We start from the raw sequence: 27566 nt of genomic DNA on the forward strand, positions 1-27566 counted from the left end.
TCATAAACATCTGCATTTACCTTTCTGCTTATTTAAAAACGGCAGTAGGGGTGAAGCCAAGAGACTTCTCTTTCCAGAGTCCTTGGAAGACACTTTACTTTGGTTAACAACAGTTTCTTCAATGGGTTTCTTCAGGATTATTCTTTCCTTCAGCTCCTCAGTGCTGATGGCTGAGGCTGGAGCTTCAGCACTTACTTTTGGTGCAACAAAGGAGCATTTCAGATAGGATGCGGACTCTGCTAGGTTTTCCCTGTTCATCCTGCTCTCTGTTGTTTTACTTGCTTCATAGTCTGAGGCATCAGTGCGCGAACTGTTCTCTTCCTTGATAATGTCCATAGGCTTCATCACAGGGGAGTCCTGCTCCCTCTTTGGGCTCTCTTCAGAGGCCGATGAGGCATCACAGGACTCAATGATGAGCTCGCTGTCGAGCTCGGCCTCCCGCTCCTCTCGTAGGATGCTGTACTGGATGGAGGGGGAGGCAGGTGATGGAGGGGGCCCTCCAATATGGCTGAAGGTCATGTAGTTGGAGTGCAGCACCTCCTCAGCAGCCAATGGGTCTTCCGAGACCAGCTCGATCTCAGAGTCCCCTGATTCAGCGCTGCTGGCTTCATTATCCAGGGGTGAGGAGGCATTAGGGCGCCCAGGTTTGACCCGATGGTCTCTCTTCTCAGTGGAAAGGGCTGGCGACTGCTGCACCTCTGGAGTCTCAAAGGAAAAGCCTTTTGCTTCCTTGATGGCACTGATGAGTTCATCCTCTGACAGGCTGCCTTTGCCCTGCGACTCCGAGCCGGATGGTTCTGCCACCCAGAAAGGAAGAGGAGAAAAAGGAAAAAAAGCGTTAAGAACGAGATTTTCTGGCTGCTTAGGCAACAAACACAATAGATTTCATGCCAGCACAGATCCCTCTGGCAGGGCTGGTAACACAGGCAGAAAGTCTCCCCATCTGGGATGACTAACAGTAATAACAGCTTGTCCTTACAGAGCATTTCCCATGCACATACTTGTTACAAAAGAGGTATCATTAGTATCATTTACTGAGGAAACAGCTGGAGCACAAGGCAGTGCTGCTCAGTGTTTGGCCAGTGGCTCAGCAGTATGGTTTTCACCAGCAAAACCACCCACCATGAGGAACATAGGCTCAGGCCACACATGACAGCATCTGACTGTCATCAACAGGTAACAGGTCTGTTATGGGGACAAACACGCACAACAGGGCTAGTGGGTTCCTGACGCCATTGGTCATAACAAGCTATGTGCAGTAGTTTTGTCAAACGTTAACTTTCAGGTATGAAAAGTTTCAGGTCAGATTTTTTTTTCTCAGATTTTTTCAGGGGAGCAGGTGGTGAATTTTCTGTTTGATTTTATCTCAATTATGTCCAAGACTGAAACTCCTCTTTTTACCTTAATTCTTTATAACATTGAGAGCTATGTTAACCAAAATAATAACTGACCAACTTGTCACTCAAAATTTGGAACAAAACCATTCCTCTGCATTTTCTGGCTCACACTGGAAGAACAGAGAATAAAAATGAACCGTTGAAAAGGCTGCCTGGTAACCCAGGATTAGCAAGGAGACCACATCCTCTACTAGAAGTGAAGCCAGCACCAGAATTTATGCCTGTTCTGCCTGTATACTACTTTACCATGTAGGATTTTGTAATGAAACAACAAATAAAGTAAAATTGCATGTAAAATGTTTACAACATGAGGCAATGAAGACAGCATGAGCCACTGTCCTGTGTTAGTGCATGAGTAAAGGTTTCCCTTGATCATTCACAGAGCACCAGACAGCACAGATGCCCCTGGAGCATCAGCAGCAAGGCCAGCCAGGCCACCTCAGCCCATCTGTGACAAGGAGGACCACAGCAGCAGTGCACACCCTATCTCCAGCCAGCACTTGGCTGCCACTGCCTCCTGCTTTCCACCTTCCACATCACTCACCCAGAGCCCTCTGCTATCCACACACAAGGCCCTCCCTGTTGAGGGGAAGAAGGGCTGAATTCCCCAGTGTTGTTGAAACAGCCATCAAGCACACATGGAAATTTGTCCTCTGAGTGAAGTGCTCATTCACTAATTTTATATCATTATTAATGTGACAGAGGTCACTAAGTGGCATTGCAGGTGGTGGAGGTTTAAGAAAGCCATCAGAAAGGTAGACCCCCAGGTTTCCTTTTGCTGATGCTGGTGAAGAGATCCATGCAGCACGCAGCCTCTATCCACATGTCTGTGGATTCCATCAGGGGTAAGTTTTCCACCCCCTTGGTTGCAGTTGGGATCCCTGAGCTGACTTGTGCCTGTTCCCAGTGGTAATTGCCTTCAGCCTAATTCTGCTTCAGGTGCAGCCACTGGCATCAGCCCCTCCAAGCCCACTCAGCAACACTGACCACCTCTGGAAGCTCCTCTACAACAGCAGGTGGGAAAGAGATTTTATCAGACCTGACCCGGGATGAAAAAACACTATTTCTGGATATCTCCTGATTTAATTTCTCATGGCAATAGCATGATTTCTTCCTGGTCATATGCTTTCCTCAAGATGGATCAGATAAAGGGGGAGATTTTAATTATAGCACCCAAGCCATTATGTTCTGCTGGGAAATGGACAAGAAATACAACCTCCCCATATCCCTTTAAGCAGTTCTGGTTTGAGCGTCTGCAATACCCATCATCTGTAATTTTGAGCACGTACTGTTGCCATGTCTGAAGCTCCTCCAACAAAGCATCTCTCTTGTAACACATCCCTCTCATATGAGAAAGTCCTTCTGCAACCCATGGTATGGCCATAGTCAGGATGAAGGTGTTTGGGACTGTTCTGACACACTACTGCATGGACGCTGGTAAGTTTCTGTTGCATTGGCTGTGCTGAGCAGGAGCCTGCGCACCGTTTTATTCCGGTTGCAGGCAGCCTGTGTGAGCTGCGCCACTCTCCTGCATTCCCATGTGTGAGCATTTTCTCCCTGAGCAATGACTTAATTCGGCAGGCATCCAAACAGGCATGTGACTGCCAGCCCTTGTAGCGCAGCAACGCACCGTCCCTCGGCTTCACCCCGCTCCTGCCCTCGCTGGCGGTTTGTAACTCTCAGCCATGGCATTTACCTTGCAAACAAAGTCCTTTGTGGCCAGCAGCAGGGTATCACATCTACCACTGGGACGGGAGAGCATATAAATACCCACCGCCTTTCAGCACCAGCACAGTGCATAAACAGACCACGTCTTTCTTCCCCAGAAAGATGATGGCCAGTAATTAAAAATCAACCTTTTTAAAAAGCCCCGATCCAAGCAGGGGGGAACGAGGGACTTTGCCAGAATACTTGAGGGATACCCAGGGGCGGCGGCGTTACTGGGTCACTGAGTAGAAACAGTGGGTTTCTACCCAGTCGTAGGTTTTACTTTTCTTCCTCACTTACGAACAGAGTCTGGGCGCTGCATGTCCCTGGCTGCAGGAAAGGGGGGAAATCCAGAGAAAACACTGCAGGAACCAGCCCCTAAAAAGCCTGCCTGCTTCTTTCCTTAACACAATAGGATCAGTAGTGATTCTGGCTTTCCAGCACCCAGATGCAAGGCAGTGGGACCTCCCAGGGCTGGTCGGGCAGTGCTGAGGATCAGCTTTGCCCATGGACAGGTACATTTCTCTGCTGGCAATTATGCCAACCACTCCAGTGCCTCCCAGGCAGGCAGCAGCTGCGAGGCTCAGCCACGCATTGTTCAGCTACTCTGGTGGAATACAGTTATCAAGTGTCACAAAGGCAGCCTTGAACAGTCACCGAAGACTGAATAAATAACAATTAGTGTCTGAAGTTCTTAATTACCTTGTAGTGCAAAAAGTCGATAAAAAATTGGCATATCTCTGAAGTAGTATATGATGTTACCCAGTCAGATAGAAGAAGAAAAATGGAATTCCAAAGTCTATTTATAATCTAAAGTTTCTGGCTGATGCAGGCAGGATAAACTCACAGCTGCAGTGAACTCTGTCTCTTTTCTTTGTGTGTGAAAGTGTACGAATGCATACTCAGTTTTGGGTAGGAGCTAGGTATTTCTCTAAGGGTAGGTATTAGTGCAGGTGGAAATCCCAAACTGGAATTTTAAGGAAATTCCAGTTGATTTTTAAATGCTTCTAGATGTCATTAAAGCAATGGAAATTTCAGCTCAGGGATGTTCATTGTCAGATGTTCCTTGACAAAGGTTTAGGATTCCAGGACACTGAAATTTAGTTTTAAGCCTGGAAATTCTTCTTCCTGTCACAGAACTTTATTCCTTTTTAAAACACAACACTGCTTTTGTATTTTAGCAGTGTGCAAGAGAGGAAATGAGGAATAGGTATTAAGTACTACTGCAGTAATCAGGCAATAAGGGAACGTATAAAGATGGGATTTTAATGTCCCTCCAACAGAAATCAGGAGCCTTTAAAAAAGACTGGCCCTTTGATCCTCCAGTCCTCTTTTTAAACAAGGTGACAGCATTTCCCTCAGCACTTTTAAAAACAGTGCTTTCACTTGAAATCAACACTTACTTTTAACAATTTAACCTTATACTCTGCAAGAGCAAAGAGATGTTAAAACAGCCATTAATATTTAAAATATGAACCCAGATGTTTGGAGTGCCCTGGTCCCACACATCTCATTTCCTTTGGGGAGCATGGCCAGCCATGGTGACTCCAAAATCACCATGATCCAGTCCAAACTGTTGCCTGGCTGACGATATCCCCAATGACACACATCAGCTCACAACTTCCTCTTAAGGAGAAATCCCCTTGGGGACCAGGCTCAGCAAACCTGTATCTAACCCCAGCCGTGCTCCTGAGCAGCTCTCTTCAACTTACTTGTGTAGATCCCAAGCCCTGCCTTCCCCTCTTCTCATAGAGAAAGGGCAGCCCACCCTGAGCAGTGTGTTAGTGATGAGCAGCAGTTTGCACTTCGCTTCAGTTTGGCAATGTAACTGATGCTTGAGCAGAGCAGAAAGCCTCCAGATATGGATACCCATTAATGTCTGCTCACACCCACTTGGCCCCACACCACAAACCCATATTAATTCTCCAGCATGAGGGCTACAATTGCAACTGCTCTCTGAATACAAAAATAACCAGTGCAGCACACCAGTGTTACCTGTGCCAGAAGATGGTGGTGTGACAGACCCCGGGCTGTCATCTTCTGGCTCCGACACTGTCACTGTTGGTACCACCTCATGGCTTGGCTTCAGGCTGGTCTCTGGCTGAGCTGGGCTTGACTCTTTGCTAACAGCTTCCCCAGCACTTTCTATCTTGGTGAGGGTGATCTTGATGGGGGCTGTAATGTCAGAGGCACTGTGCTGATCTCCAGACCTTGTGTCTTCAAGCTGATCTTGCTCTTTGGCTTCCTTTGTGCTCTCTGAAGCCGGTCGCTGAGGTTCAGCAGTGTGGCTGGATCTGGTGGATACTCCCTGGTACTTATCAATAATGTCTGGGCTCTCATCTTCTGAGTCAGTCTCATGTTTTTCTTGGTACTTTATTTCTTCTGATCTACTTATGTCCATGTATTTATAAGCTTCTACTTTCATCGGATCTGCTAAGGTTTTATCAACTTCGGTAGACTCTGCAGGGGTCATCTCTATTCCCGAATCTGAGCTAAACAAACCACGGGACTCAAACCCAGTCACATCTTGAACAGGATGCCCCAGTGCGTTAAACCCCTCTGTGCTGCCCGAGCAGGGAATGGGGCTGTTTTCCTGCTGATAAATGCCCATGTAATAGGTGGAGTCCCGTGGGGTGGTGTAGTGGACATCCGAAATCAGAGAGGTGTAGAAGGAGCTGTCGCCCCCATTGGCAGTGGAGCCATAGTCAAAGAGGTGTGAGGAGCCCGTGACACCTAAAGCAAAGACACAAAAACAATGCACAGTGAAGAGACAAGTGCCTGCATGCATCAATCTTTCTGCAAAGCTGTACTCACTCCCCGCTGATTTTAGATTCAGTTTGTGCACCGAGCTTAGCTTTGCTTGCAAGCTCTTTGGGACTGTCTCTTACTATACCTTTGGGCAATAGTGGCACATCTGTCAGACAAGGCTTCCAGCTGCTGTTGTATCTTAAAATAGCTATAACGATGCTGATAGCTGCTAAGAGTTCCTGGCCAGTATTTATCCAGCCCGTGTATAAAAATTTCTAGTGGCAATCCCACAACCTCCCTCACAATACAACTCAGGAGCTCACCATCAAATATGCTTCAAAATAAAACATAAAAATCTAATGTCCAATACAAACCAAATCTAGAGCTAAAAAGGGTTGGTTTGGTTTTTGTTTGCTTTTAATGCAGAGAAATGGAAGAGTTTCAACCTAAGGAGACTTTTAAGAAAATAAATCTGCTGGGCAGAAATTTAGATGCAAAGGTTGTAGGCAGCTTTAGATTTCAATTTCTCTTTTAAGAGTAACCACCCTAAATTTGTGAAATAGCACGGCAGAGACTAAACAGCCTCATTTAGTTATTTCCACATGCCCAAAAAGCTGTATCCTGTGTGCATTATCTACAAAGCATGCCAGCATGAAAGTGGTTAAACCTCTATCCATACCCATGCATCATTTTCATTCACCGCCCCTAATTCCCTTTGTCAAGCTTTAAATTCCTGGGGATGATGCTAATTAAATTACAAACAATGGCCACTCTCTATTTGCAGCATTAATATAAAGCACAGCTCAACAACGGGAACAGCGAGATCCCCATGAGGGAGGCAGGAGGTGGGAAGACAAGTTTTTGTAAGGGCTGAGGGAACAGGGATGTAGAGGAACAGAGCTAATGCCTGTAGGAGCTGATGCCTGTAGGAGGGCAGTAGCCTGTTAACTGCTTGTGCGCAGATGCATGTTTTATCGCAGAGGCTGGCTGGCTTTCTCATCACCCTGCAAGGGATGTGGGGCTCCTGACATGCTCCATGTGTGCCATGCACAATGCAAACTGAACAGTAACATTAAAGGGGTATTTGCTGCTGCTGCAAAGCCAGAAACTGGGTGATAGTCAGCCTGAAAGCTCCTGAGCTACTTTGCACTTTGTTATTTTCTTTCTCTTCTCATATACATAACAATACCACCTCTAAATACCCTTGCAACTGTTTTTTCCCCACAGCCTTCCACACATTAGATACGTGCAGCTCATTTAGTGAACCCTGAAGCAGTTTCTCCCCCCCTGCCCCCCTTAACATTGTCCAATGTGTAGCTACAGGTTTTATTTTACTGCACAACCTCACTGGATTTGACATGCACAACACAAGCCCTGCACAAAGGCATAATGACCATTTCCCTCACTGTATTTTTGCATCACTCAGTGCTATGATGACATGCAAGCAACTTCTCTTCCCTGGGCTTTCAGGATAGGAAGGACATGCTTCTCCTCTTACAAGAGAATCCTGGTAGCATAAGGAAAAATCAACCCAAAAGTGTCATTCCTTGCTTTTCAACTTGCCTGTGCTACCTGCTCCTGTGTGTCCATTCTCACTGACTTTGGGTGCTGCCGGTCCCCCTCCAACCCTCACTGCAAATCTGCTACTGCACACAATGCTGACGGCCCATGGCATTTGTGTGTAGGAATGGCAGCTGCCTTTGCCATACAAGAGCACAGGGCAACGGATGCTGTAGCTAGCAAGTGAAAAATTATCATCACCATTCCCAGTCATTCGCAGGCTTCAGTTTGCTCTTCCCTCTGCTACAGAGCATTGCACAGAACTTTAAACAGAAATACTTATGTTCAAGGCAAGATCTTGTTTCACAGCAGTGAGGGTCTGTGCAAAATTTTTTCCTATGCATGTGAATTTGGGGCTGTTTTTACCTCTCTGTCTGTGTAGCTTTACATTTACCTACTCTAAATTGCACCTTCTATTTTCCTGCCAGCTCATTCAGGGCTGCAAGCTCCTTTTGTAACTCACTGCAGGCAGTTCTCATCCAAATGACTCAGTCTCATCAGCAAAGCTACGTGAGAATGGAACCTAAGCAGAAAACCACAGTGAAACAAAGCAGAGTAAGGGCTAAGCTGGGCTGTCCAGCATCCACATCAGATCCTACCTGAGGTCACCCAGTGCCTCACAAGGCTAGCTCATACCCGAAAAACGTTTCTAAATGATCAGTGAGCAAAAAGGGAGAGGTTCCTTTTTCTTGCTAATATTTTTCTTGCTGAGGTTGCCTTTTTTGAAAATTGCCCATAAACAGGCTTGAATTTTCACAAATGTGCTGGTTAGCTGGAATTATCTGATGCATTGTTTATGCCAATATATTTCAGGCTGTGAATTGCTGACTACATACTTTTCATGCCTGTTGGTGCCAGTATCTGCTGTTCTTCATTTAGTATTTGTTCTGGGTGAGTAGCTGTCTAAATCATGGAGTTTGGGGGCTGCTCTTTCATTAGATGATTCCTCGGTGCCTACTGGTCCTCATCCAAAGTCCACCGAACTGACTAGAAAAGTCCCAGTGATTCTGAGTGGCTTTGGAGCAGCTCAAGATGGCTGTGCTTATACTTTCCGCTCTAAGTGCTCATGAAAAATACAACATCACATCACCATCAGTGAACAAAAATACATTTCTACAAACATCTCACTATTGCTAGCAAAGGGGGGGGGGCACAGGCAGACTCTAAAGGAGATTGAAGTTGCTGTCAAACCAATATTCATAGATGCTGTTTGCAGCTTTCATTTCTGCTTTGTCCATAGTATATGTGAGCCAGATGCACATGCATTTGCAGCACTTAGTAATGCTGATCAGTATAGCAATGTAAGGGTTTCTAATGCATTTGTGTCACGTGCTTCATAGCAGAAGATATCACAAGCCAAGAGAGCTTACAGAAGAGCCACTGTGATAAAGAGAGCCTGTGAAGATATTGTCCTATTCTTTAAGATACTCATCAGCAGAAAGAAAAATAACCCTGAAATACTCATCAACAGAAACATCACATTTTCATATAGGACAAATCCAGTTCTGCAGCAGATGTTAACACAAGAGCTCATTTAAAATAGACTCACTGTTGACCATAAACCTTAATTTTTCTGCAGTGGTTTTGCAAATAACAATGAAACCAGAAAATGCATTTCTTACTAGGGTTCAGGATGAAGATGAAGAGCTAAAGGGTGCGGAAGCATGTCCATGCATATGTGTGAGCAGAGAGAGGGTTCGCATTAGCAGGACATAGAGGGATCCTAACTCTCAAGGCAGCCACAGAGTCAAGAGCACTGAAGAAAGAGGAAATTACCTAATTACCAGGATTTAATTCAAGTCTCTCTTTCCACAGGGAATAATTTAAAGCCATTGGTAAAACTGCATTTTATTTGGTGTGATAAACACATAAATGTATTGGCTTTCGCAAATCATAGGTGTGGTTGTGTGGATATAACTATATGAGTTTACAGTAACAGAAACAAAGCTCGATAAAGACACAAGATGAGACAACAAGTTCAAAAAAGGGTCAGAACTATTGAGCAAAATGAAGACACATAGTAAAAGAATCTGTAAATGTAAAGAAGGGGGTGGGGCTTGATATAAGAAAACCTACTGCCTGCAAAATACAGAGTTAAAGTACTTTTTAGCTTAACTTAATTTGTAGAAAGAGAACAATGTTTATGTTGTAAGTCTGTGGAATTTAGTGGCCCCACTAAACATGAGTTAATTGTTTCACACTAGTCTTCCAAAGTATCTTTATCTTTAAAGAATAATGTTTGTGTTGTAAGTCTGTGGTGAGATTTAACAGGATTTAGTGACCCCACTAAACATGAATGAGTTATTTCACACCATCCTTCTACTTATCAGTTAGTTTAGAGACAGAGCCTCCCAAACATCTGCTAGCTTGGGATATTCCTTGTCTGCCCGTCCTGCAATAAATTTTGCAGGAAGGTCACACTGTTTTAAATCTTTGCTAGTTATCAGAATAATTACAGATATGGCTGGTTTCAGCTAGTTGTGTGGTTACTGGAGCGTCCAACTGTGCCAAAGGTGAAAAGTACACTGTGAGGAAGACTGCTTACTTCATCTTGAAGACCCCTACTCACAAGAGGAATACTGCTTACTTCATCTTCAAGTCCCCTGCCCACAATCATTGAAGAGCAGTGCACAGATGCCAAAAGGAGGAGACTTATGATAATAAATTCCTGGACCTAGTTATACTATTCCCCACCTATACAGGGGAATTATGAATATATATGTGACTAATGCAATAGTGAAAGTATATAAACCTGTAACAAATATTAATCATATGTGCCTCTGGCTATGGTCGTGTGCCCAGTGTTGTTTGCTTTTGCTTTATTGACTTTGTCCCTCAATAAAACCTTGTTATCTCATTTAGAGGAGTGAATCCCTATTTTACATTTGGGAAGTGTGAATCTATCAGCTATTAGGCTGGCTATTAAAGACATGGAAACCTATAATGGCTGAACAGATTTTTGTTGAAGAATAGTGTATTCAGAGCCTGGTGATTAATGCAATGCCCTCCCTGACTTGGGGTTTATTTAGTTCAATATCCGTGGGAAGGAGAAGCCTTGAATAGCACTGGTAATGGATGGCAGTATCAGATTTGAATTCACCCTTGTTACAAAGGGTTGGGCTTTTTACTTTGGATTTCCCTCAAATATGCCCAAAAACTTGCCTGCCAATTCAGGTAAAGCAAAGCTATTCAGTGCCTGAGAGCAGCAGTCATGCTTTCTTGTAACATAAGCCCTCAGGAAATAATTCCACTTCCTGAGACCAGCTAAGAAGTAATGGGTCTGATCCAATCATTTGAGCACAGCTGAGATGCTCAGCAAGTTACATGTGTTTTCAACTGTAAAGAAAAAAAGTAAATTGAAAATGACTGGTTTGTTTCCTCAGAATGAGTAAGTGAATGCTCCAGAAATCGTCTCCTACAGCACTGGATTTAGAGCTATTTAGCAATTTACACAGGAAATAATTTAGAAATCATTGGTTTCATGGAGAGTAACTCTTAATTTAAGAAAGGCAGCTGAAGCCCAATTTGGATCAATGCAAGAGGAAACAAAAAACTTATCTGAAACTAATTTAAATAAACTGATTTTCCCCCATCTACAGTATGCTCAGACTTCTTCAAATTGATCACTTCAGAATATTTTGTTCAATTTTTAATAAAATAACCACTTTCCATGTTAATCTGCCTTTCTTAATCTTTGCATGCACCTCTGGTGACCTTCAAGGGCACAGACAGACTGACAGAAAGACATGACATGTCAGTTCTGCAGAACAGCTGGCGACCCTGCAATGTGAGGTTCAGTATTTATCGTGTGTCAGTGATTCAATCAGAATTATTAATTTTCCAGAGGGGGGAGAACTAATCTTTAATTAGATTATGCTATTTTTGCAGCCTAGAGCTGCACTGAGGCGAGGAAGGATCTTTGGTTGCAAAGGGAGGAATCAAGGTTTCAGTGACCTTTACAGACAAAAGCAGAATAGGGTGAGAAAGCCGCTTCCAGCAAATTCCTGTAAGTCTTTTAAAGAGTTGGCTCTGAATTTTGCTTTGGATATTGAGCCTCAGGAATCATTACCAGTGCTGCAAGGCTGCTAGCTCCCAAAAGCAGGGCATTCCCACCTCTTTCTCATTTCCATGCAGATCACAGCCTCCTGGAATTAAGGTCCACCTTGTCCTGTTCAGACAGTCTCTGCCCTGTGGTAATTTGTGGACTAGAGATAATAACAAGCAAAGCCCCATAAACAAAGAAACTACTCTTGTTTGGCTGGCCTCAAATGATGCTAGAAGGTCTCTCAAGCCACATATCACTCCCAGTACCTCAGCCCTTTCGGTGTCATCCAGAGATTTTAGATGATGAAGAGGCCAAAACTGAGTCACAAGCATTTTCCAGCACAACTTTGCTATGATCCAAGACTCCCAAAGGTACTGCAGAGCTCAGTGGTATGCAGTGACTTACTTTCAGCACTGAGACTAAAGCCTGGCTCTTAAAAAAATGCCACAGGTTGTCTTAAAGACTCAAGGAAGATTGAGTGCTTTGCCAAGCTTTCTATTTTATAATTACTCTCTCACCTAGGGAAACCTAATTTCATAGCAAGGCTGACTCTTTCAATCCAAGAAGCCATTATGGTGTCCCATTGCACCTGACAGTGATGCACAACAATCCCTTTGCCCAGATCTTGCCACCACCTAAACATCTGTATCAGGAGATCAAACCACAGCTCATGGTTCTCTCTGATGATCAGCTCAGACCATGTTTCCCTGCTCAACATCAGCAGCTTACATTCCAGTCACTCTTTCACTTTATCCTTCATCCATGACCATTAGATAGATGCATCTTCCTGCTTTCTTCCAAATACACAAGAAAAGTAGGGATTGAACAGTCCTGCCTTTTCTGAAACAAATTGTAAATTTTGTCATCAGCCACTAGCAAAAAGCTTGTGCTTGACTTCGGCTTTTCTTTATTCCCAACCTATCTTTAAAAAGGAGAAAATAAGGGAAAGACTTTTTCATATTCTTTTGACCCTGATACACAATATCTCATTGTTTCTTTTTAGCTTCCTAACTCAGTTATGTTCCTTTTTAAAACTCATATAATAGTACTTTACTGTTTTCTCATATATAGTCATATACATCTTTATCCATATGTTCAGTGTTTTATCACTTTTCTACGCCTCTTTACAGTACCCAGATGGATGAGCACTCCCAAGTCTATCTCCAAATTCAAAGCACACCCTGTTTTCTTAGATAGAGACCAAGCTGTTTCTTCCTCTCTGCTTGATTTCAAGTCCAACTCAGATCTCAGGAAAGCTCCACAGATTTCCATCTGTCCTTTTTCTAGTACCAGTCCCAACAGTGACTAAGGCTGCTTGCACGAGTCATCTCTCAGCCCCATGCCAAATCACACGATGCTTTGAAGTAGGCTGGCTAACCTCAGGGATATTTGACTGTACCACTTGGGAGCCACGCTCTCAATTTCCATAAATTTTCTAACCCAGGACACTTCAATATCCATACAAACCTCAAAAGGATGCAAGCACTTGTGTGTCAACACAAGTAGAGCTTGAAACCCAAACAGTTGGGACCTCTCATGCAACATGCAGGGATCACTGTGTTGCAGATAGCACCACTAAGTCAGTTCTCAGTCTCCCTTGGATTAGCCTTTCTCAATAGTCAGTACCAGCTGTCAGTCATGAGCTATCCTACCTCCAGATGCCACAGGTCAGCTGCAGAGAGGAGCAAGCTGGTTGCAAGAGAACTGCACTAGGCATGCATCCCTCGCAGAAGTGCCAGCTATTCCCAGCTGCCAGGAGATGGTGCTCTTTGTTTTATCTCGGGATTTGCAAACCCACTTTACAGGTTAGTAACTTCTTTTCCTTCAGAACTCTCATGACACTGACTGCGGAAAACGTACAACTCTGCAAGTCACAGCATTCACAAACATAAATGGCCATACTCCAAAGGCATTCTGGGATTCGTTGGCACAATAAAATAAACTGGATGTATTGGAAGGATACATGCTCCTATTCTATTATTATTTCCTCCTGGTTCTCTGCATGGGCCCTGAACATGTTGGGGAAACTCAGAGCAGCAAAAAGGCTACTTCTTGCTGCCTCAGAGCAGCTTACAGCTCTGTGCCATAGCTCCTGGGGACAGGCGTGAGTCAGTGCATTCAGCTGTGCAAGTTATTCATCCTTCTCGAGATCCACAGCAGCCAGAAGAAACTCTGCTATGCAAAGAGGCGGGTGCTCTCTTCTGCAGAGGTAGGAGGGCAAAAGGACAAGGTGGAAAAAACAGGCTTAATTCTCTTGACACTGTGGTTGTTACTTCATTGACTTCAATGGAGTGACTTCTGATTCATCCCTCCTGAGATGGAAAACAAGTTTCAAACTCAAACAAGTTAATGATACGCTTTGACGCATGTAAAAACCCCTCCTCCGGGTCAATTAGCAGAGGATATGAGTTACTACAGCCTTCATCCCTAGTGCTTTAGCTGTCTAATGTAAACAGGCATTGCAGTTTCAAGTTCCAGGGCTCCCCCATTTCAGTCCTCTGTGTGTTAAATATACATGGGGGTCAGCTGGGACCCCAGGCCCCAGAAAACCTTGGCTGCTGAGGATGAGCATCCTTTATCAACTCACCATCTGCTTGTAAGTACAGAGGCTGGAGGGGAAGACAATTGCTTTCAGGATCCAACCCCTGGAGGCCCTAACACTTTTGGGAACTCCAGGCTGCGGGGTTGACACACTCCTCCCAGCAGCTGTGTTGGGTCACTGTCATGTTACCCAAATCTGGTTCTTTGATGTGGCTTCCCAAGATCCTGCCTAGAGATTTCTCTTGTTGCCCCACACAACATCTTATTTCTTCTAAAAATTGGGCAGGCATGGATCATTAGGTCCTGGCTCAGCTGCAAGTGCTATAGCCCTGTCTGTGGGAGGGATGTGCAAGGAACACTGATAAGCTTTTAATAAGGTTAAGACAGATCCACCCTGGGGAACACGGGACACACTGTGCTGCTGGCGCCATCGTCCCATCAGGCTGTTAAAGGCATCATTTTTTTTGTCGTGGTGTTTGCACCACAACAGCTATTGTCTCCCTGACACCACAGCCCCAAAAAAATAGCAGAACCAGCCTTTTTGCCGCTGCTGAGTAGACACTGTGGGTGCCTGTTGCATCCCAGACCAAGCCAAATCAAACAGGAGCAGAGCTTGTTTTGGTGATGCTGAATATCCTCAGTTCCCATGGCCATTCACAACACTCACAGCAACTGACAAGGGATGCTCAGCAGGTTTCCCAAAGCCAACCAGCCAGGGTACAAAGTGAATCCATAGTAAATGATACAGCAGTTCATACTCTACGTGGTCTCCAAGCTTCATGTTTCAATAAACAATCTCAGAGAGCTCCAATTTGACATGGTAGCAAAACCCTGATATAAGGTCAGCGACAGTCCTCCACACTACTCTACACAGCATGAAAAGTGAGGAACTTTGAAAAAAGGACCTTGTGAAGAGCACAAGTGCTCCTAGAAATACAGCTGCAGTAGATTTTAATAATTATTAGAAAAGGATACAAAGAATCGTGTAGTAAGTTTTAACAAAAATCTGGTTCAGAAAAAAAGCAGATTTCACTCTGGTGATAGGAGTAACATGATTGGTCAGTAGGGTTCAGCAATACTAAAGTACTGCTTAAAATAGCAAATGCACTTTGCTATGGATAATTAAACACAGCTTATGAGAATAATTCATTGTTATTTCACTGTAGTCACATTTCCCTTGGAATGATCAAGCTCCACCATGTCCCACTACAAAAATATTCTAAGTACTAAGTGAATTAGTACCTAAATCATGCTTTTCAATGACTTGAAGTGGGGCCCAACTCCCTTTAGAGCACTAGACACCGAAGTATCTCACAAAATCTGGATGTGTTTGACTAAGTCTTACATGTCTTTAAGTTCAAAAATACCTAAATCCCATTTCAAACATTATTTAGGAAATTCAGCTCTTCACTGTTTTTATCCCCAGACTGCTACAGAGCAATCAGTCGGTCTCCAAACTCAGACCAGGTTGTCTTTCAATATCTCCTACAGAAACACCCTCTTCCCCGGCCCAGCCTCCATCCTGGAGCTGTGTCACAGGCACTTCTGCCCATCCAGCCCAACCTTTGCTGGGTCCCACTTATAAATTAAACTGCTCACAATAGCTGTAAGCCAATACACAGCCATGTGGCTTCAGATTCACACTCAGCCCGGAAAAGAAAGAAATGCCAACACCAGCTGCTTTTGATGCTGCAATAAACCCAGGACAGAAATTGTTGCCCTGCAGCTTCAGGCTCTTCCATGGGGAGGTAAAAGCCAGTGTTGGAGAAGGGCTTTTGCCAAAATACAAGTCTGACACACATCTGGAGGGACTGCTGAGTTTCTGTGCCACTCATACCTGACTGCAACATCTCATGGAAATTCAGCTATTAAATAATGAGGAAAAAGAGGAAGGCAGGTTGTCTAGCACTTGGCTTCCCACCCCAGAAGGTTGGAGCCACTCCAGCAGCATGAATCTTCCAGGAAGACAGAGCAACAACTGCAGTGAAGTTCAGCTAAAATCACTGCGGGCTATCAAGAGGAAAATTAATTTTGTGGCAATGCATAACAGTGATGCGTCACGTGTGGTAATTCAAGGAGAAAACCCTGAGGGCTGGGGTAATGCAGGAGGGACTCCACCAAAGGCACTAGTTATACCTGCATGAAACTGCCACTGCCACCAGGGAAGGAAGTATGAAGCCCTAGCAGCCAGGGAAAAAAAAAAGAATCTGAAGACAAGGCGTTTCTGGCCACAAATCAAGATCAAATCTAATGCCCAAGGGATAGCAGGGAAATCTAGATCAGAAAGGACATGGCGACACAAGGCTGATGCAGACAGAGACAGAGCTCAAAAATCACCATCTTTTTTCATCCAAGGCTTTCCCATAACAACATGACCTATGGCCTGCACCAGAAGGACTAGAGTATACTGGCTCCTGATGTCTACCTTTATTGGCAGCAAGAGAAACCTTAGGAGAAAAGAACCTGTATACCATCAAGTAGGATCCAGAATATATATAACAACCAGGAGAAGTGATGAAATATGTGCAGCATCAGAAAAGATTTAAAAAACCCTAAAACAAACCAGGAAGTTCTGCTGAGGCAGGCAAGGCAGCAGACTCTGATCCGAGCACTAATGTGGCTTCGTTTCATGTTAAGTGATTTCTCTACTTCTAGAAGGTGGGGGCACTAAGAATGCATCCGAAAGTCAGAAAGTTTTCAAAAGTACATTAAAAGTTAAACCTCTCAAAGTAGTGCAGAATGTGGGGCACAGCCACTGCAATCATAAATCGGCATCAACCTGCCGGCTCCTTCTGCTTGAGGAGGATCAGGCCATATGAGCTATAACTAATGCTATGAGCGTCCTTGCCTTCAAGGTCTCTCCTTCATTTACCTGCCATTATGTCTCTTCTCCTGTAAAAGATGAGTTTAGTCCAAGCAAAGACAGAAAAAAATCTCCCCAGACACTTTGCTTTCCTGAAGGACGTTTTTAGAGACTTATCCCACTCTTCACTCTAGTGAAGAACCAATACAACTACAGAATCCTCCATCTCCTGACTGAACATGTGACAGCAAAAATACCCACCAAGGAGACCAGCCAGCAAGTCTGAAGAATATACTCCAAGTGGAGGCACAATTAAGATTTCAAGGAGCAGAGGTTAGTTTAACTGTCAGCCTCTGTGAAAGCCCAGAATCTCCTGCTCCTTCTTTGCTCAGCAGCTCTCCATCTCTCCACTTGCAAAGCCTGAAGGCTGGGACCTCTGTGGTGAGTTGGAACATGGTCATCAGGCTGTTTTTTCTTTGCAACCTTTCCCAGACACTTTGGATGACACCCACAAGCTCACTCCTGCATACCCCCAGCATAAAACTCTCCCCTCTATACATGCACACCATACAGGCAGCCCTCGAGCAGCACTGGAGACTCACCCACTGCTTCCTGGTATAAGGAACCAGGACACAGGTATCTTTGCCTCCGGCCTTCTTCTGTCCTGCTGCAGAGAGCATGGCAGTGACAGGGACAATTGCTTTGCTCTAGAGCCGGCAGCTGCTGATCCTCCACTCTTCCAGGAAAGCAGTGAAAGCTAAGGCAAAGTCATTCCTCTGCTGTTTACAAGGGGACCCGGCTCCCCACAGTCAGAGTTGGTGGCTAAATCACAGTCTTTTGCAGACTGAAAAACAGCAGAGGCTGTGCTACTGAAAGCTTTTGATATTGTGGCAGAGCAACCTGGATTCAAACCAACCATTTGCTGGAATTACTGTGTGTTATTAAAGCAGGAGGGGGGCAGCAGCTTGACAGCAGCACTAGGACCAACCTCTCTGACAGGCACTTCTCTCTGCATTCAGCAGCACAGCCTGCTGCTTGGCTTCACAAGTGAAAAGCTGGGGCTAATTACTCAGATCATGATGCCTCACGCAGCTTTTCCAGAGTGTCTGACACACAGAAAAAGTCAGCTGTCAGGTAACTGTGGAGCAAGATCTCCCCGTGCTCTCCTGCTCTGCCTGACATCCCATCCATGTGCAGACAGTGCTGCTGAAGCAGTTCTTGTGGAGTGGCTATTGCACACCACTGCCTCACCCACATCTGCTGAAAGAGATCTATTAAAATCTGCAATGAAAGCTTAGCTTTCCAATGGCAGGGATGTCTGTTTTCCTCCTTCCTCTAGTAAAATATCCAAGACTCCAAACTTGAAAAGTCTCTGACTTTGTAGCCATCCTGACCTTAGATGAGGCAGAAAACACTATAATAGTGTTTTATTCATCCCAGGAAGGTTTCAGATCCCAAACAACTGAAGGTTTTTAAGAGTAGTTATGCAAATAATTTTCAAATACTATCAGTAGAGGTGCTTCTGCCTGGGGAAATGGGATAAATACATGCCCTCCACAGCCGCTCCACTGTTTCAGGCTCTAGCATGAGCTGCTTTTGGAAGACAGCTACATGACCTCCAGATTTGCAGCTGTGATTGCCAACAAGGACCCTTGCATCCCAGCAGATAACACCAGGTACAACATTTAACCTGAGAAGAAAGCAACTTCGAGATCAGGTTCTGGACAAGACATCCCTACAGATATTGCTGATTCACCTACAGGTTTATGCCAAAACAATAAAATGTCTGAGGAACTAAAGTAAATGTGGCAAGCAGTTTTTCTGCTGTGTTTTTAGAGAGACAGAAGGGGACATCCAGAAAACTTTAGGAAAAATGAAGCAATATGTCCTCTGGGAAAAGCCCATTTTGAGAGTCTACCACAGTGAGTGAGCCAGAAGGCATTAGAAGACCATGTCTACTAGCCAAGATTAAGCATTAGGTTGTGCTTTAAAATAAATAAATCCAATAGCCTTGTTGGCTATGTTTGGTGTTAGGAAGCAAAGAAAAATTAGCGAGTGTGGGGAACTTCATTTTCTCTTGTATTTTGGCATTCAGTCCTCTCTGGTAATCAACTCTTAATGTAAGTATGGGAAATCAGTAAATAGATAAAGTGATAACAGGGAATTAAGACACTAAGGTGTGAATTCTTCATATGCAGTATCAGATACTGGCTAATAATTCCTTGCATTATAAACCTCAGCCAGGGTAGTATAAATACACTATGCTCAGGGATGTAGCATATTCCCCGTGATTAGAAGCCCAGCATACAAATGTGTATGCAATGCTGCAAATTGAACATGTCTAAGTACCCAGGCAGGACACTAAAGAAGGCAAAATGTCAAAAGAAATAAAAGCTCATGGACCAACCCTGCAGTGTAAGACAAAGAAGGTCCCATACAGGGATGAATAGGGAAGGGAAAAACAACTCTCACTATTTATCTATAGCTTGTCCTCTGGCACAGATAAACCAGGAGCCAGGTATTTTTGTGGTTTGTTTTCTTCATTTAGGAAAAGCAGAGGATGATGCAGAGAAACTGTAGAAGATGCTGATGGCAGAAGTACTGGAGGGCAGGACACCTGGGACCAGTCTGGAGGAGGGAATAAGAGGGATAAATTTATATTGTATGGAAGGAGGAAGGGATGGGGAGAACAGGATCACAGTCTATAAATATACTCAAGGTACTGGTATAAGTGAAAGGAGGGAATTAGTCACAGTCTTAGAAGATGGGAGGAAAAAAAAAAGAATAATGGCTTGAAGCTAAGATACAAAATTAGGCTACACATTGAGGTGCATTTCTTGATGGAAAAGGGCAGAGGAGTGTAATAGGGAGCACAGGGTATGCCCATATACCATTTATTTCCCCATTACAGCACATCTGGATTGGCCTTAGCAGAGAATGAACTCCATCTCTGCTCTGGGAGGAGTTTCTAGTAGGCATCATTGTTGATAGCCCCATTTTGCCTCTTGTAAATTAGCACTGCAGATGGAATCTGGGCAAATAAGAGACTCTTCAGTTTGGCAAGACAGAAAATTAAAGAGAAGTAATTCTGCTTGAAGATTTTTTTTTATCTTTAGTGAAACAAAACCAAACCAATAAAAATCATTCTAGGTCAAATCAATTTAATTTGACCTGAAGCTAAATGTCAGATCTGGTTTACAGCAAGCTTTAAATATCAAAGGGAAATGCTGTGCATTGGGGTCCCTTATGGAAGCGTGCGCAATATGATGTATGCAGGGGGAATGTGCAGGCTGTCCTTCATTTTCTCCACCCCAGTTGCATCTGAAAGACTGCAGCTCCCTTCAGAGAAGCATCTTGTATCTCCTTCCCTACTTCTTCCCAAGTCCAATGACTTTATCATAGCACCCACACAACTGAAGTTCACAGGCAGTCCTAAATCACACGCAGACCCATCTTAGCTCCCAGCATTTTGGATTTAAGCCCATATTATTATTCACCACATCATACAGTTACCATAGCAACATCCTATTGAGTATTATTAGAAATCACTGCCCAGAATCCCATATATTAGAAAGAGTTGTACAGCAGTGATAAGAGTCATCTTTGCCTGCACAGCTTTCTATTCCCCACAGCTCTCAATAGTAGATGATCCGGACAGTGGATTAACCATGCCCTATCTTTCCCCAGCACTATCAGTTGCAGCACTGAGCTGTGGAACACAAAAAGCAAAGTGAACCCCACCTCCAGCTGTCCCAGCTTGTTCAAAGTAGCTGCTGTTTAAAGCTGCTTCTTCATAGCAACTTGCTTACACATTTTTCAGAAGTAAATGACCAGAATATGTTCTAATTTAAGTATGAATATTTTTGTTAACCCAAGCTCACAAGGAAAAACTGAGCCCATTTCATGGAATCATTGTAGAACCACAGAGTGGTTTGGGTTGGTTAAAGATCATCTAGTTCCAAACCCCTTCCTCCAGACCAAGTTTCTCAAAGTTCGGTCCAACCTGGCCTTAAACACTCCCAGGGATGAAGCAGTCACAGTTTCTCTAGGCAACCTGTGCCGGTGCCTCACAACCATCACAGTAAAGAGCTTCCTCTTAATATCTAATGTAAATCTACCCTGTTTCACCTTAAAGCCATTACTCCTTGTCCTGGCACTACTTACTCTTATAAAAAGTCCCTCCCCTGTTTTCTTGTATGCCCCTTTATGTACTGGAATACTATAAGGACTCTCTGGAGCCTTCTCTTTCGTTTTCCTATCATTGTTCACAAGTATTTAGACTATGACCCTGCAAAGACTAAATTTTGCATAAGACCTTTCTGAACATTTCCTTTACTAAAAAGAATCATCAACATTTTATTTTTCTGATATTGAATGCCAGACCAGTGCATATTCCTTAGCAAACATGAAATTAAGCCAGTGCAGGGCTGAGGATGAAGAGAGAGGACTGGATGGAGGAAGAACCAGGCTGCACTTCACTCCAAAACACAAGTTGTTACATTCTTCCACTAAACACCTCTTCAGAGAGGAAAACTGGGTTTCAGCAGTTAAATACAACTTTTTTATTAGGCAATGGCTTTTCATAAGAAATTAAGTATTTGGGGGAGTTTAAAATAGCATTTAATGTCTTCTTATCCAAATGCCACATGGCTCAGCTGGTGCATTACTGCCCACGAGGCCAGCAGATGTCAATATCAACCAAGGTGTTGCAACACAAAAAGTATTTCTGAGGTTCATGCAGCTCCCAACCCAACCTGAAATAGGCCAAAGACAATAATCAATGTTATCCTCCTCTAAACACCTGAAACAGGATAAGGGAAGCTGAGGATGGGAGACTGCATGAAAAGTGTCTCCAACAGGCTATTAATAACTTACTGGCTCGACTTTTCACTTACCCTGAAGCCATCTAACACTATTTCATAGTGTGAAAGGGCCTTCATGTGGATAAACATCCAGGTCTGTCACTGTAGGGCACTCACAACATATGGGAAGACTTCATTTTTAGTGTTTTTATCCACTTAGATACATCAGGAAAAGGCTTATGGGCTTTATACCAGCTTTTGACCAAGATGACAAGTGTAAACAGCCATTCCAGTGAGATATTTCTGTCTGCACACAAAAGATGCAGTGAAACACCTCACTTGGCTGCCATGCCTGTTCCCTAGCCAAAGGCTGTGCTAGCAACTCAGGTCAGGTCACCACTTCCGGAGACTGAGAGCCCCTGTCTCCTACCTGGACCTGTCTCCAGGTGAGTCTCACCCAAGCTGAAGACTAAGGTCAGATTAGTCTTCAAGGGAATGAACACAAATGGCTTTTCCATTCTAACCACAGGTGGTCACCTTGATGCAACCCATTTCATCCCCCAGCCCAGTTGCTGCATCTTTCCGTTAGTTCACAAGTCAGCTTTTAGCCTCATGCATAGGTTTTAGCCTACATGATGAAAAAGAAACAGCTGAGAAAGGAAGTGAAAAGGATGTATAAATGGGAGGGAGAAGAGCTCATTGCTAAGAACAGGGAGAGGTATTGGGAGAGAGAAAAAATATGGGGTGTCCAGGAGTGAAGTGGCAGAAAGGGAAAAGGACAGTGATTTGGAGAAAGAGAACTAGGTAGAGCAGAGTGAGAATCAGATTAAAGAGTGATGCAGAAGAATTATGGAGTTGTGGGAGCAAAGGGCAAGAAAAGTAGAAAAGAAAGAGACTGAAGTATGAAATGAGTGAGAAGAGACAGAAGAAATTTTAGAAGTGCTAGGATTGACACTCATACCTGTCTGCATATACAGTCTGAATGTTACTACATTTAAGCTGCGCTTCCCTCATTCATTTTTATCCATCATACATTTCTGGGAAACTATTTTTAATCATGTACAAAAACATACTAGGAGCTTTTCTCACCTCCATTTTGGAGGACAGGCCAGGCACAAGGCGAATCTCTTTTTAGAATAAATTCAGAAAGACTATCAGAGCAAACCCAATGCCTATGAATAAATAACTGTTCCTGCGGAGGAGGCTGTGGCAAGAAGCTATTCTCAGATGTGCACACAGCCCTGAAGAAGATGCTTGGGACTGAATGAGGAGGTGGTGGTCACAAACCCTGCGTAGCTTAGGCATTTTACCTGCCTTCCTGCAGGGAAGGAGCTTTTCCAGCCTGGAGCAGCAAAGGGCACAGGGAGCAACATGTACACAAGGGCAGAGGAACACTGTCAACAGGTAAGCTGCTGTGCAGGTCCAGCTGCCTGGACAAAAGGCAGCTCCTTCTTGCATCATATCCATGCCATGTCCTCTGCACCAGTATGCTAGATACTAGCCTGTGACAGATTCAGCAGCACCAGTTTGATACTATTTTTGTTCCACACCAGGCATTAGGATCGTGGGTGGAAGAGACCCTATGCTGGAGGGAGCAGGAGGCAGATGCTTTGTTCTGTGCTGTTGTGCTGCCTTTCTCCTCAGCAGGGCCAGGTTAATGCTAGCTAACAGGGCTGAAGCAGGGAACGGTGGAAAAGGAGAATTGTCTTAAGGCAGAAATGTGCTGATATAAGGCTGAGCCTTGCCCCCAGTATCATCTCTGTGATTCAATCATCTCTGTGATTCAATCAGTCAAAGAAGCTGTTGATACAGCTGCACATTACAACTGCTCTGCTCCTTACCATAAGCTTCAGCTGAGGTCAATTTATCCAGTTACAGGAGGAGGAATCCATTGTATAAGGTATGATGTTTTCTTGGGTAGGAAAACAAGGACTGTAGGGATTGAGTCTGATGGAAGATCAGCACCAGTTTCTTCCCCTTAGGGCTGCTTAAGGCTGACATAAATTAGCCCACATGCAAGGCTGCTCTAACTCCACATTAGGAGAGTGACTCTGCATGAAGTAGTAGTGCGTGGAGATGTACAAAGCCATTTCTACCCACTTGAGCCCTCAGCAACCCCTCTAGGACACATGCAATTTGACCACACCATACAGTACATTCAGCCTGAAAAGCACCTGTCCCCCTCCCTGGTAGGTGGCTGAGGACAGACACAGGAGCTAAAACAAGGTCTGGCAGTACTCATGCAACCACCTCTCAATTACCTGTTTACCCACATGTGCTTTCCTTTTGGCTGCTGTAGTTTACTGATTACCTAAGTTACACAGCTTTATTCATCTGCAAATGTATGAAGTAGGACATTGATACATTTGATAAGATGGTACTGCAGATGTGGCTTTCATTAGAGGTAAAAACAAAAGACTTGTCCATCCGCAATCCAACTTTACTCTGCCTCTTACAGCAGTTGGGCCAATGTGGATGCATCTTCCTGAGAGTCCAGACTAAAGATACAGGTAGTGTGCATCAGTCTGAGTGCCTGCATACTTTATACTCATTTAATCTATATGAGATTTCCAAAAACTTTCACTGCTTAAAACCTGGTACGTTTCCCAATTCTAGTCCATTCCAAAAATCTCTGGGGTTGGACCCCCAGAAGGCCTGACTGCAGCAGGTTAGCAGGTTGGGCTGTGTCCCATGGCTAGAGGAGTATAACAGAGATGCAGGGAGATGCCAGGAGGGTGAAGCTGGGTGAAATGCAGCACTGAACTCCAGGCAGAGCTGAGACTCAGCAGCAGAGGCTATGGAGATGCAGAAGTCCTGCTTGAGGGTTGGAGACACAACTTTCTGATGAATTCAGTGATCAGGCACACACAGGAAGTGGAGAATACAGAACTGTTCAGACAAGAATCAGTCTCTTCCACAGTACTCCATCTCATGCAAAGCCATGAGGAGCATGGGCAATGCAGGAACAAAACACACAGAGGGTTTGAGATGCAGGAGAGCTCTCTGCTGCAGACTTTCAAATACAGCTTGCCCTGATCTCACATCTAAAGAAGCTGGATCTCAAATCTGAGGTTTGTTTCCAGCCTTGGAAATGGCTGAAGGTCCCTTCTGCTCACCAGCACTTCAGACCTCAAAAATAAACCTATTTCACATTAGTACTTGGTAGGAGTCCAGAGTTACCTATGTTGCTGGAAGGGAATGGCAGTCTGTTCAAAGGGGATAATGAAAACAGGGGTAAATGCATCCTGGAAGTACAAGAGGGTATGGCTTGCACACCACAAAGTGATACACTATATGTTCCTGTCCTCTCCAGCCCCACCATGACTTGCATCTCCATGACCTTGCTTCTTGACTGCACTTTCTGGGGTCATCAAATGAGACAAGACCATCCCATTTATCTCCAGCTGTAACACCTGTAAATCAGTGAGGCAGACTTGTGGAGCCAAGCTGCTTAGTCACACAGGAGCCTGCTGCTTTCTGACAAATTTTAAGGACACTTTATGGACAAAGGAAAGAGTTTTTAACAAAATTTAAAGCTATAAGTAATAAACATTGGGATCGCTAAGTACAGCCCCCCCCCTTCCTCAAAGACAAACACTGTCATGCAGCCCTTTTCAGGACATCAACCTCTGTCTTAAAAACTAATTTGACTTTTGACTCCTTAAACCTATTAGAAAACTGTTGCATGACATGACTGCTCTGATGCTTATGAGTCCTCTAGATTTCCAGCCTAAATTTATTCTTCACCAACCTACATCCATTAGTTCCTCTGTCAACATTGGCTTTTGCCCCTTGAAAATATTTATAGGAAGCAATCATTCCATTGGAGCTCTCATTTTGCTAGACTGAACAAATTACTATCTCTAGTCTCCTAGAGAAAGCTTTCCACTCCCTAACACTAAATCTCCTGGAGAGTCTAGAATGCCTCATGCCACGCTCTAGGAAGTTTCTTCTATTTTCTGTCCTAAATTCTTCTTTAGTGCTGTTTACTTTAAGCCACTCTTTAATGATGTTTCTACACATGGAAATGCATTTTTAGTGCAGCACAGACAGCTCACATCATTATGTTGTTTGGCTAAGGTAGCATGAAAATATACTCATAGCAGTAGGATATTTTCTGAAACATTCAACCACTGTAATTTCTCCTTTGGTATTATGAGAGATAGAAAAATAGTAATAAGTAAAATGAAAGTAAGTCAGAAATGATGCATAAATTGGAAGCATACAGCACTGTCAGGGTCAACCAAGCAGTTACCAGTTTCCCTGGCAAGCATGGCCACACAGTAAATAACATAATAAAGAATTAAACCCAAATTACTTCAAAGCACATCCATGTGTCTGCATGAATATTGTGCACACACACCTACATGCATATTCCTTCCTATCCCAAGCTGAGGTGATTAACTCTCAAGCCTCTAAATTACTGGAATCACATTTCTGGATAACCACTACTCTCAGTGCCCTGGCCCAATCCCTGCAGCACCCTACCTGAAATGGAAAGCTCTGAGCAAGTCAGCATGCTCAGTGAATTTGAGCCAGATCATCCTGGCCCATCTGTTTGAGATTAAGACCACAATGGAGCAGAGCATTAATAAATGATCTGCAGTTCCTACCCTTCTCCACTTTGCAACACCAGGAGGGAGGGAGGTGGAATTCCCAATGCCCAAATGCACTTTTCAGCAACAAATTATTTGGTTCAGCATTAAGCATACAAGAAAAAAGTTTAATGCAGAATCTGAGCACCATCTTATCTCTTGGGGCTATTGTTCCGCATGAAAAATTTTATATAGTTGAGTCTTTTTATTAGATTAACTCTTCAGCTGCTTAGACTGCTTTGCATATCCTTTCTAAGTTAAGTTTGGTTTTCTGTACCTGCAGCTATGGTTATCCTGTGCATTTTCCTGTGTGTTCCACTGTGAAAATAATGATTAAGTTCATTTGTCATAAAACAAACTTGATGTCATAAATGATAAATAAGGAAAGTGTACTGCAGAGACTGGCTCAGATTTCTCAGTGCTTGCAAGGTGGGCAGGGTTTCTGAGTCGCTCATGTCTGAGATTAGAAAGCTTCCTAATGAAGAAATCTGTCTAACAGATGATGTCATTTCTGGCAAAGCCACAAGCCTAATTTGCAGAGAAGGGCTCAGCCACCCCAGCATCACCTCCCCAGGCATGTGGAGGAGAAGCTGAGCAAGGAGGACGCAGTGCAGAGGCAGCAGTGGGGAGTGCCTGCCTGGCCCCTGTCCCTCAAATCAAGCTTCATGCACCCACACACCTTGCAGGGTTTAGAGGGGGACATTCACCCTAAGAAGACATCACCTTCACTGCATGCTTGGCGATCTAGGCAGCCCATCCTCTGCTGCTCTGCCACTTTAGTCACTTCCCCATTCCTGCTCCCTTAGACCCTACTTGTATCAGAGAGCAGAGGAGTTCAGTATAATATTCACAGCCAGACTTTGCTAAATACATCTCAGAATAAAACATCATATTGGACAGTATTTTACCAGCACCCACGAGGAGATACCCAGCCCATACCCAGCTCCAAGCTAACAGTAGCTGGATGAGGTTTTCCACCTTCCCAATGCAGTACCATAACCAGCAAGCTGTGGCTGTGTTTTTTGCTAGCTTTCATGTCCCAGACTTCACAAGTTCCTAAAGGAGTCTGGCCCACCTCCAGAAGGGTCACTACAGCACCCTGATGAGACCCAGGGCACTAGCAATTGGAAATCAGCTCCCTGTCCCACTATCCTCATCTTCTGGATGCCACATATTTTATTATCATCATCCCTGAATTTTAGCACTTCAAACCATGTAACTGAAACCCACTTTCCCCATCAAGATTATTTAACTCAGAACAGGTTAAATGCTAACCTCAAGTCCCAGGAAGCCTTCAGTGTTTTGTGGAACCCCTGGATGGAAGATCAGGTAGATGTGGTCTGCAGTCCTCAATCTGTGTTGGCCTGC

General features: G+C 44.1%; 1 protein-coding gene across 1 annotated transcript; it reads right to left on the reverse strand.

Moving 5' to 3' along the window:
• Positions 1-27566, reverse strand: LOC115946596 (reticulon-1-like). The gene is made up of 3 exons (XM_034062591.1): positions 27474-27566; positions 5100-5837; positions 1-797 (listed from the first exon to the last, which is right to left on the reverse strand). Exons 2-3 carry the CDS (start codon positions 5713-5715, stop codon positions 1-3), a joined length of 1413 nt encoding a protein of 470 aa, XP_033918482.1. The 5' UTR covers positions 5716-5837; positions 27474-27566.

The sequence above is a fragment of the Melopsittacus undulatus genome, chromosome 4 (genome assembly GCF_012275295.1).
Source record: "Melopsittacus undulatus isolate bMelUnd1 chromosome 4, bMelUnd1.mat.Z, whole genome shotgun sequence".
Classification (NCBI taxonomy): Eukaryota; Metazoa; Chordata; class Aves; order Psittaciformes; family Psittaculidae; genus Melopsittacus; species Melopsittacus undulatus.